Below are 11,715 nucleotides of genomic sequence, written 5' to 3'. Positions count from 1 at the left end.
AAAAAACTACTGAATTGTGTAAATGTTGTATAATAATAATATTCACTTGTTTAGCCTGCTAGAAAATCTGCAAATCTTTAGTTTTTTATCTGAGGTTCAGCAACTTATCTCTAAAAGAACAGGGTTAGTCAAGGTTCTTATTCTTTCTTCTACAAAGAAAAAAATCATGTGATGTCATGATTTTATTTGTCCTTTTAAAACATTTGTTGCAGTTATTCGACTTGTATTAACTGATGGTCCGCTGGAGTGCAGTAAACAGGATGTGGTTATTTAAGTGCCTGGTGAGAGAATCTGACAGGCAACCAGCATCTATCTGTTGTCCATTAAATCAGTTTAATGCATTTTGTCAGTGATGATCGATTCAAAGTTGCACTTGCATAAAAGGGCATCTTGAGCTGTAAATGTCTATTTTATATGGGCTTCCACCAAAATCTTAACTATGAACAACTTAAATTGCATTTTTTGTGAGTAAAGTGATCAATAACCTGTTAAGTTTCTGTCTCATTGGCTGTTTAAATTGTTTCTGAACTCAAAGGAAAGACGAAGTGGAAGCAGGTTACTATGTAGCTGCATTACACTGGACGGCACCTGAGAAGGTGTGTTGAATGATGCTTTACTGTATTTTATGAGGGTCAGGGTGTGTATATTTTCCTTACTGCTGTGTCATTTTATTGAAGTCATTGTCAAGGTTTTGTAAATATAAAAAGTTGAACTGCTGTCTCTTCTTTCTGTATAATTGATGCATTTTTTCTTTGGGTTTGACAATAAATTCTTATCTTCCTCATTTTTGTTCAGAAATGATCTTTATGAACAAGAAGCATCACAGAATGAAAATGAGACTGGTAATTTGCCTTTTTTTGAGCTCATTCTAATACTTTATTAGATGAATCAAATATTAAAATCCAGAAATGGATACATTTAATTTTATTTATTAAAATGATCAATACAGAAGAGGCTAATACATTTACCTAGCAATTCAACAGCAGATGCCCTCAGACTCTATACAGAAATTTACCCTCTTCGTCAAAGTAATCTTTCCCCACCTGCACCACAGGAGGGTTATCCAGCTCTAGAAACTCCTCAAGTTCTTCCTCTGTCAACACCTCCCCATCCCAGCTGTCTTCAGGCTCATCACCCTCCTCTTTGAGCTGGGAGCCATTGTTCTCCCCCCCATCTGCAGATGCTTCTAGGAACTCTTTACTGAGCCCTTTTGTTAATTGTGGAGTCAGATCAGTAACGGGTGCTGGACTTCTAACTGGAGATCCTTTAATCATTTGAGTCTGACCAGTGACAGAGACTAACGTGGCTTCTTTATTTCCAGGTATGAGTATAGCAGGTGTGTGGTTCCCAGCCAGTTTAAGTTGGTTCTGTGGGGTCTTTGCACCAGAGGGAAGTAGCCCTAGTCCAAGTCCAGACATTACTTTTGCATCCTGCTTGGCTTTTCTAGTCAGAGGTGGGGTAAACTTGCTTCTCAGTACCCTGGAGATGACATCTGGGGTGACAGAGAAGCCTTCGGCCAGGCGCTCCACCGTCCACTCCTCTGGCAGCTCCTGCTTCAGATACCTAAGAATTAGAAAGATTAGTTCTGACCTTTAAGTACATACCTACATGTAAACTATTGGATGAACTGATACCTTATTTGCTCAATAGCATCCCATGTTAACTTTCTCTGTGGCGCCCCTGGTGGGACCATCTGCCTCCTCAGTATGTGATACTTCACTGTCTTCTGTCTCTTTCGTCCCTCACTGGAAAAACAAATATATAAACAGCACATTCATAAATCTAACACCATGTTATTTAACTCAAATCTTACTTTAACAAAGCCTGAATCTTGTCCTCCACATCCTCCAGGTCGTCTCCATCAGACCCATCATCTCTGTATCGGTGTTGATCATTGAATTCCTTATAAACGCCAAAACTCTGTCCTGTCCACGTTTTCTTGCTGCTTCTGCTGGAGAATCGGTAGTTGTTTAAAGAAGCTGAAGAAATAACTGATGAAGCACGCAGTTTATAGAGCAGAGAGAAGAACTGAACCCGTCCGGCCATGCTGCTAACACACGGTTTACATCACATTCCTCTCTTTAGCTTAGTAAGAACAAAATACTGACAGAAAATGGAAATAAAACAAATTAAGTATGCCTTATTTCGGAAGGGTTTCTTAAATTTCTTGATTCTAAACAAAAAAAATGTTAGACCTCTACCAAAACTAAACCCCTCTGTGGTCACGATTCACATGCAAATGTGCATGTTAACTACTTCCGCAAACAGTGGTTGTAGCGCGTGAACGGTGCAGTGCTGCCACCTAGCAGGGCGGAGGCAAAATCGCTACCTGCGGTCACTTGTTAGAACAAAATAATATTATTTTATGAATGTCATGTAATAAAAAATATGTATGGTTCAAAGCATTTAAAATGGCTTTAGCGCCAATTTAGTTTTCCTACACGGGATAAAAAAGTAAATAAAACCGGACACCTTTATAAAACATTTATTATTATAATAGCCATAAACAGCGCCACCTGGTGGTGAGCAGCGGCCGCCAGCCTTGTCCCCTGTAGTCATGTGTCACGCAGCCGCGCACCTCCTCCCAGCCGCCGTTGTTTCATTTGCGCCATTTTGTCCGCTCACTTTGTTGATTGGGTTTTAGCGAGCTGTACTGGAGCCAATCAGAGGGAAACCGGACAGTGAAGCTGCGGTAAGGGAGCCACGATTGAAGGCATTGGTAGTTGTCAGCACGGATTGGTTTGTCATGGACCAACCAAATTACTAACTCTGCTAAATGCGAAAAAGTCAAACTTAAGTTAGATTCGGACCTCATGTGCCTCTACACAAAAGACGCCTGCTTCGTCTTCTCGGTGTTAGCTGCTGCGAAGAAACTTGAGCCCTGTGCCGTGCCAACGTATGCTAAAATATAACGACTGTCAAACAAAGGCAGCTTTGGTAATGCTTTACTGAACGCACACGCTGAAAGAAAATACACACCGCCTCTTACAAACAAACCATCAAAATAACATTTTCGCTATTCAGACAGCGAGCATCCATTTTGTCCTTTCTAGAATTTACTACCCTTATAGCTTTGTTGCTAGCTCTGCTAGCCTAGCTCAATATTAACCCTTTAATAAAACACCCATGGTTTAGGGGGTTCTTCATCCATCCGATCACTTAAAAACAACACATTCAACTTTAAATTACAATATAGCCTTTAAAATTAAGCTAGTGTCAGTTAAAGCCTAATTAGATTACGGGTGTGTTACTTTGTACAGAGGTGAAGGCCAAAGAGACAATCCTGGTTTAAAATCATGATAAAACATTGAAATGAGGAACAATCTAAGCTATTTTTAAAAAGCTTGTTCATTTGTTTCAGGAAGATTGATGCAAGGGAATGGAGCAGTACACCACTGCCACGACTACAACAGGGGAGCAGATTGTTGTGCAGACTGCAAATGGACAGATCCAACAGCAGGTGAGCCCACAATCTCACCCATGTACCTTTATCGTTCAGGATGACAGAAAAATAACCACCCACTGAGTCTTAGTGGGTTCCTGACTGGTTTTGTCTTCCTGATTACATTTAAACCCAAAATTTCATCCCTTTTGCAACATTTCCTGTCACTCTAACCCTTCTATTTTAATGCATTTATTTGTTGTTTATTATTTATGTTTCTCCTGGTTGGAAATGCCAGGTGTGACAAAGTAGATTACTGTAACCACTTAAATGGGCTTTTAAATGTGTTTTGTACCAGATAAGGCTGTTCTATAAAATAAAAGTTCTGTAAATCAATGCAACAATTTAACATTTTAACTCTCTGCTGTGGCATATTGAAGGTCCATAAAATGTTGAGAGACGACTCTTATATTCAGCATAATCAGATTAATGGGAAATCCATGAATTAGAAATTTAATCTGTTTTTTCACCTCCCGAACTCTTTATTGCTAAAGCCTAGAGGTCGACCGATATTGTTTTTTCTGTTGCAGATACCGACGGCCAGCCGATGGCTGATTTTTTTTATGGGCTGACTTCCACGGTCGATATCTATCTAGACATCTTTCACCTTGTTTTCATGCTAAAATGTCACTAATAACATCCGCTGATGCACACATTTTTTGAAGCTGAATTAGTTTTTCAACTCTGAATGTAACTGACTGTTAAATCTGAACTTTGTGCACTGCTCAGCATAAAAGTCAGACATCTAAATAAAGTTAAGTTAGAGTGTTAAAAATACATTTAAGATAAATGCTGCAACAGCACCGGGCTGCTCGAGGATGTGCCTGGTTTTGAGTCGGCTTTGCTAAGGACAAATATCAGCTGATGTATAAAAAACAGTAAATATCGGTCTACCCCTACTAAGGGGTAATTTTCCTCTGATAATCAGTTTGGTTTTAAGTCTAAGCATGGTACGGATATGTGTATCTATGCTCTTAAGGAAATAGTGAATCTATTTAGGTCAAAAAAATTCTACTATTCTCATGAGTTTTATTGATGTCTCCAAAGCATGTGATCGAGTGAATCATAAAAAGCTTTTTACTAAATTAAAGCAAAGGGGTGTGCCTGGAGGTGTTGTGATAGTGCTTGCCTATTGCTATGCCCACCAGAAGATGCATGTTAAATGGGAAGGGAGTATTTCTAATCCCTTTAGTGTCCAATGGGATAAGGCAGGGTGGAAATTTATCTCCTGTTTTGTTCAATTTATATGTCGATGAGTTATCTGGGCGTCTGAGAGCTTGTAACGCAGGTTGTTTGATAGGTGATGTTTTGATTAATCGCCTTATGTATGCGGATGACCTCGTAGTTTTTAGCCCAAGTAATGCAGGACTGCTGCTACTCCTAGATGATAGTACTGGGTATGGAATGGAATATGATTTAAAATGTAACTCGAGCAATAGTGCTGTGCTCATCTACAGAACCACCCAGGATAAAATGCTTAATTTTCCTGTGTTTGAGTTGTCCGGCAACAGTCTTGCGGTCTGTGAAAAGATAAAATATCTTGGACACTTTATCACAGCCAATATGAGCGACGATGATGACATTTACAGGCAGTGCTGCAAGCTATACGTGCAAGCAAACACCGTTGCATGGAAATTTAGCAGTTGTTCCACACCTGTTAAAGTGGCATTATTTAATGCATACTGCACACCACTATATACTGCACATCTGTGGTCATTCTATAACAAGTCTAGCTTGCACCGGCTACAGGTGGCATACAGTGTTGCAATGAGAATCCTCCTCAAAATTCCCAGGGGAGGCAGTGCTAGTCAGATGTCTGTTTCTTTGAGAGTGTGCACATTTAAGGCACTTCTGAGAAATTTAATGTACAAGTTTATGAGACGGCTGGAAGAATCTTAACTCGTGACTGGAGGAGTGAAAAGATACGCAGCAAGCGTTTTATTTGTGGACGGAAATCAATCAATCAATCAATCAAATCAAAGCTTTATTTATAAAGCGCCTTCCGCAACCCTGTCAGGAAGCCCAAGGCGCTGAACATGGTACAGTACAAAGTTCAATAAAGTGAATAAATCAGAAAATAAAAGCAATTCAAATTACAGATTACAATTTACAAAAAAATGTGAAACATTCTAGTAGAAGACAAATGTGTAAAACAAGGGAAAAAGCGAACCAATGAGAACTGTGAGATAAAATCAACATAAAAGAGGGCCAAATTCAAACATGTTCAGGAAACGCCAAGCAGAGGAGGTGTGTTTTTAGGTGATTCTTAAAGACTGGCAGAGATGGGGACAGCCTAACTGAGGGTGGCAACTGGTTCCAGAGTGACGGTGCTTGGACTGAGAAAGCCCGGTCCCCACGGGTACGACACCTAGAACGAGGGACAACGAGCAGGCCTTGGTCAGAGGAGCGCAGAGCGTGTGATGGGGAATGTCTGTTCAGGAGTGTGGCCAGATAGGGGGGAGCACCACCCTGGAAGTAATTAAAAACAAAGACGAGGAGTCTGAAGTGTGAACGATAGCAAACAGGAAGCCATTGCAGGGAGGCCAGAACCGGACTGATGTGGTCCCGTTTCCTGGTCCCAGTCAGGAACTGAATGTGACTGGAAATGACAGGAAACGTGGGTTTAGAGGTGGCGAGCGCATGAAGAGGTGGAGGAGGAGGAGAGACAAATTTGTCCATGTTAAAAAGTCTCTTATATACAAAAAAAAACAATATAAACACACGATCTTGGACCGATACATGACAGGATACCACAAAACAGCGCTACGCCCTCTGTTGTCCTGGTGGGGAATTGCTTAGCAACACTCTCCAGGAGACGGAGAAGTATGAGGGCAAAACACCTCCATGCGTGCGTGTCTCTCCCTGTTGGAGCTGACGGAGAAGCATGATTCAGGCTTAAGTGACTGCTAGCGTAGCTCATGGCTAACATTTTCTGTAGAATATGGCTGCTCTTTTGCTGGAGGAACTAGAATTGCTCAGATTCATCAGGATTGCCTTGGTTCTTGTGGTTGGACTTTGTATAAACTTAAGAAATCATCACATTCTGGGACAATCAGACACTTTGCTGAACGAAAACTTGGTCCTGATCTTCTTGAGAACTTTTCCCATCATAATAATCTCAAAAGAAGTTCTGGTTAACAGCAGTGATCATGTTTTTATGGAGGCCTAGCTGGGAACAGCATAAGTTTGGTTAGATTCAGGTACATTCTTTTCTCTATTCTTCACAGTGGTTTTCTTGTTTTTAATGTTTCCCTCCAGAGCAGACATTTTCCTTTAAACAATAAAGGAACATGCAAGGGTATGAACAATTTTGGGCTTAACTGTATCTGTCTGAGACTGTGTTGTCCTGCCTTGCCTGCAGACACAAGGCACAGTGACGGCTGTGCAGCTGCAAGCTGAGGCTCCAGGCCAGCAGGTGCAGACACTCCAGGTAGTGGTGTCATCTCCACCCTGTCCCACAGACGTTAAGCTAGCTTCCCGTCTGCATGCTGCCTCCAGGGCTGTTTCCATGACCCATCAGTGCTGTCTGGTTCATCACCTCCCTTTGAGCGTTCCCCTGCAACCACCTGTACTGCATGTTCCTCAGCAGCGTGTGTTCCGGCTAATGCTCGTGCTGTCATTTCTGAGTTGGTTTTTTTTACTCTGGCATTTAAAAGCAAGTTCAGAAAGTCTGAACTTCTTCTTTGATGCAAACATTAACTGCTGGAAGTGTGCATGATGTGAGTCTGTACTGAAGGATGGAAACGCTGCAGCTGCAGGCACGTTGCATCCTTTAGCTAAATCTTACATAATGCTTTTTTTATTATTTTTTTTGCACCGTCATTTTTCTGTGTGATACATCTGCTTTCACAGTGCGGTTAGAGCGGTAGATCAAGTTGGATCATCTCACATATCGCAGCCTAAACTTTTAAAATAGGTGGAATGTACCGGATGATTAAATGGCATCCTTGGCGTTTGTTGTTTGACTTGCATGCTGCTTTGCCAGTCACGTGTACGTTATTTGGAGGTAAAGTCTTAGAGATGCTGTAACAGCTCGGTGTCCCTTCGCAGGTCCAGGGACAGCCTCTGATGGTACAAGTGAGTGGTGGGCAGCTCATCACTTCTTCAGGACAGCCCATCATGGTGCAGGCCATGTCGGGGGGTCAGGGTCAAACCATAATGCAGGTTCCTGTTTCTGGAGCTCAAGGGCTGCAGCAGGTAAAAAAGTAACATAATTCAGTCTCATTATGACTGGTAAAGAAAGCCACAATGAGGGTGGAACTGTTGGATCTTGTAGATTCAGCTGGTGCAGCCTGGTCAGATACAGCTGCAAGGTGGTCAGACTCTCCAGCTCCAGGGTCAGCAGGGTCAACCCCAGCAGATCATCATCCAGCAGCCTCAAACAGCCATCACCGCTGGACAGAACCAGGTATTTGTTATCCTTCTCAAATTACAATAATATAAAATATTATGTAGCTCATAAACTGCTTGTTTGAATGTTTTTAGCAGTTTAGAGATTTTTCCCAAATGCTGAATCATGTTTTAAAGCTCATAAGCGCTGACCACTACTACTATTAGAACTAGTACTACTAGTACATCTGGATGAAAGTTGGGAATTGAGTTGTGCTGCAGGAAGTTTGCATGTGTTGATTTAATTCTGTTGTGAGAATTTAGTGCTGAGCACAGCGATGTTCTTTGTGTTCCTTTTACAGACTTTTATATTTTTATGACTTGTGTGTTGATGCAGAGTCGTTGATATTGACGTTTACCTGTTTATCAGGGCCAGCAGATCAGCGTGCAGGGTCAGCAGGTCGCTCAGACAGCAGACGGACAGACCATCGTCTACCAGCCTGTTAATGCAGATGGTTCTGTCCTGCAGCAGGGTACTTTTTTTTTTCTTTAATTAGATTTAAAATTAAACAAAGATTCTAATGAGACGTGATTTTGACTTGAGTTGTGTTACGTGTGCACAGGAATGATCACAATCCCTGCTGCCAGTTTGGCAGGGGCCCAGATTGTACAGGCAGGGGGCGCCAACACCAACACTACCAACAGCGGCCAAGGCACTGTGACCGTCACCCTGCCCGTCTCTGGCAACATGGTGAATGCAGGTGGAATGGTCATGGTAAGACCCTGTGCTGAGGTACCCAACATCTTTTTACTCTGCTTTTCTTTCTGAATCTAGACTAGCACCAAGGTGTGGAGAGTGGGGAAGATCTCACAACAAGAGTAGCTCTTTTTTAAAATTACTTTGATCAACAGTCACCTTTTCACCACGTGTCCTTGTACTAATCACTAATCACAGAACATGAGAACCATTCACCCAGTTGTTTTCAGTTATTTTTGTCATATTTGTTCCTACGCATGCATTAATTCACCAGTCACCACACGTGTGTTGGAAGCGTAAATAGTATTTGAATTAATTATTCAAAATCTTAATTATATATGTATATATATATATATAATGTATATGTATATATGTATATATGTATATGTATATATATGTATATATGTATATATGTATATATATATATACATATATATATATATGTGTGTGTGTGTGTGTGTGTGTGTGTATATATGTGTGTGTGTGTGTATTGATGCTGTGTGTTTTCTGATAGAGGTCTGCCCAACTTTAAGGGCGGTGTGGGTCTGAAGCTTGGTTTATGCTTGACGCATTCACTTTCCGCGCGGTGATGCGGCTCGCGGATGGAACGCGCTTCACAACTCGCAGCTTTTATGGTTCGTGCGGCTCGTCTCTGCGGTGAGCCAATATTCTCCCAAACTGAACGGGGCAGCATGGAGCTCTACGGCAAACATCCAACACTACACCATAGTAGAAGTAGAAATTACTGTTTACAACACGGCATTTCAGCATTTTTAACAGCATTCTCGTCTTTTCCGACATTGCGAGCTATTTCTCTCCAAGAATTATTAACAACATGTTGATCACGGTGATCTCTGAGAGCTGAATCATACAAATGTCTGTATTTATGAACCTCTGCCATACTAGTTCTTGCTGGTCCGCCATGTTTTTCCGCGTCCGTCCGTCCACGTGGTTAGAAATTTTCCGAGGTGCGCGTTGCGGAAATTCTGGGCCGTCCGGAGGCGCGGTGGAGGGGCGTGGTTGTTAAAATGACGAAAAATGACGCAACTTTTCCGCGCGGAGCCGTGCGGACCTCGCGGACACGTCAAGCATAAACCAACCTTTAGAATCAGACATGATCCAGCTCCCCAGTAACGGACCTCTCAGACTCGGCCTTTAGAGCGACTCAATTCTTGTTAAAAACATCTGTCTGGGTCCAAAACAATGTAATTGTTACGTTTTAACAGCAGATCTGATGATACAGATTCAGATAGTTCACTTATAATTGTCTGCATTTCATTTGAATTGTCAGGGGTTCTAAGTTGTGTGGGCCGTGCCTGTTTGCTTTACTCCTATCAGATGGTGCCCGGAGGGGGCGGAGTTCCCACAATGCAGCGCATCCCACTGCCAGGGGCCGAAATGCTGGAGGAGGAGCCTCTGTACGTCAACGCCAAACAATACCATCGTATTCTGAAGCGACGGCAGGCCCGGGCCAAGCTGGAGGCTGAGGGCAAGATCCCTAAAGAGAGAAGGGTACGTTGTCTCCAGTATTAGGTACTTCAGGAAAGGTTTACCGTTTATTCATGGTCATTTATTTATTTCTTACAGAAATACCTACATGAGTCTCGCCATCGTCACGCTATGCAGCGTAAGCGAGGAGACGGAGGACGGTTCTTCTCCCCTAAAGACAAGGAAGAAATGGAGTTGGCTTTGGCACAAGTAAGAGTCTACACCTTAAGGCTTTAAATGACAGATTTGAGTTTTCACTGACATATGTGGGTAATTTGATCTCAATTTATGTGTTTTTCCTTCGTATGACGCAGCAGCAGGACGTAGGCCAGACGGCGCCGGATGAGACGGTGGCCCAGATGATCAGAGTCTCGTAGCACTGTCACCAACATCAGTACTTCTGTCTGAATTTTTCCTCGGACTCTTCATCCCAGCTAAGCATCGAACGCGTTTGTAATCCGTTCTGACTCACTACGCCCAACCGAGCACTCAGTGGCGCGCTTTTTGTTTTTCCCTAAACGTCTTTGCTGCTTTTCCAGAGAGTCGCTGCTGAGCCAGTGAGGATGCATTCATGCTAACGTTGTCTGGTTTCGTTTACAGGACCAGCAGCGTTTTGTTTTCTTTGGACTTTGTCGAAACATGAGAAATGAGGCCATACTCTGTCAAACCCTGTAAAAAAAATAAGACTTTTCTCCAGTTGATGCATTTAGTTTTAAATCATTTTGTAAATGGTACCAGTTTTTTTAAGCATTTATTTTCACAACACAGCTGTTTTGTATTGTTAAGAATTCCTTTTAATTTGAAATGTAATTATTTAAACCTTTCTACTATTTGGAGTGTATCCTCCATCGTCTGAGGACAAAAGAGGAGTTGTGTTAGTACTTTGAAAATATTGTACAGAGAAATATTTGTTCCCTCGTGTGTGTTGACATCCTTACCAGTTCTGTTGGTGCATTTCATACAATTTATAGTTAAACTTGGTGTTTTGGCTGAAGCAAGGAATAGTTGAGTATTGCATCACATTAACACACTATCAGTGTACAGTAGATCTTTTTTCTTTTAGTCCACATAGGTGGTTTTTATTTTATTGGAGGTAATAATTTTCTTTTTTTTATGCATCAAGTGCAGTCAATACTATTTTTTACAATGTTAAGTGGTTGAACATCACTTTCATAAAATGTGTCAATAAAAATTTTGTAAAATAATTCAAGGTTATTTGTGTTTATTGAGATTAGTAGCAGTCATCAATTACATATTTCTAGTTCTTTTTAAATTAATGGCACATTTCTAATTTCCAGACTTGATGCAGGAACAATATAAGTGGGGCCGTAGATTCTCAGTGAAGTAAAGCTAAATAAATCTGACATCAAAGTAAAAAGTCATTGGGCTCTATGTGCTTTATGAGAGTCATTTTAATAGTTTTTATCCAAGCTTAAAGCTTCTTTATGGATTAATTTGATTTATTTGGATAATCTTTTCTCTTGTTGCATGTTCTTGTGCTTATAGGTGATCACCTTTGGACCAGACCTCCAATATTTCCTTCATGCATGTAGATTAAACATTCTGAAATCCCATTCTATGAGGTCACATTACAGGATTTATTAAAATCAAGTTACTTTAAACTTTGATATTAAAATGTAAAAATTCTTTTTTCCATCCCATTCTAAAGGAAATGGAATGAAAATCTCAAATATATTAT

The 11,715-nt window shown here is 41.2% G+C and overlaps 2 protein-coding genes across 10 annotated transcripts; one reads left to right on the top strand and one right to left on the bottom strand.

Moving 5' to 3' along the window:
- Nucleotides 1-846: 846 nt before the first annotated feature.
- ngrn (neugrin, neurite outgrowth associated) lies at nucleotides 847-2,265 on the bottom strand. Its single transcript, XM_015967726.3, has 3 exons — nucleotides 1,814-2,265; nucleotides 1,635-1,745; nucleotides 847-1,563 (listed from the first exon to the last, which is right to left on the bottom strand). The coding sequence occupies exons 1-3, from the start codon at nucleotides 2,044-2,046 to the stop codon at nucleotides 993-995; spliced, it is 915 nt and encodes a 304-aa protein (XP_015823212.3). The 5' UTR covers nucleotides 2,047-2,265; the 3' UTR covers nucleotides 847-992.
- A 289-nt stretch (nucleotides 2,266-2,554) lies between these two features.
- Nucleotides 2,555-10,617, top strand: nfyal (nuclear transcription factor Y, alpha, like). Of its 9 annotated transcripts, none has more exons than XM_054745856.2 (10): nucleotides 2,555-2,692; nucleotides 3,362-3,460; nucleotides 6,804-6,872; nucleotides 7,493-7,639; nucleotides 7,719-7,850; nucleotides 8,202-8,304; nucleotides 8,395-8,546; nucleotides 9,867-10,040; nucleotides 10,116-10,226; nucleotides 10,331-10,617. In XM_054745856.2, the coding sequence occupies exons 2-10, from the start codon at nucleotides 3,380-3,382 to the stop codon at nucleotides 10,391-10,393; spliced, it is 1,032 nt and encodes a 343-aa protein (XP_054601831.1). In that variant the 5' UTR covers nucleotides 2,555-2,692; nucleotides 3,362-3,379; the 3' UTR covers nucleotides 10,394-10,617. The 9 variants fall into 9 exon arrangements, with proteins under 9 accessions (XP_054601831.1, XP_015823216.1, XP_015823217.1 ...); XM_015967730.3 differs by having other exon boundaries at nucleotides 8,395-8,564; XM_015967731.3 differs by having other exon boundaries at nucleotides 6,804-6,875.
- The last annotated feature ends 1,098 nt before the right edge of the window (nucleotides 10,618-11,715 follow it).

The sequence above is a fragment of the Nothobranchius furzeri genome, chromosome 15 (genome assembly GCF_043380555.1).
Source record: "Nothobranchius furzeri strain GRZ-AD chromosome 15, NfurGRZ-RIMD1, whole genome shotgun sequence".
Classification (NCBI taxonomy): Eukaryota; Metazoa; Chordata; class Actinopteri; order Cyprinodontiformes; family Nothobranchiidae; genus Nothobranchius; species Nothobranchius furzeri.
This window is presented reverse-complemented; position numbering and strand designations above follow the sequence as displayed.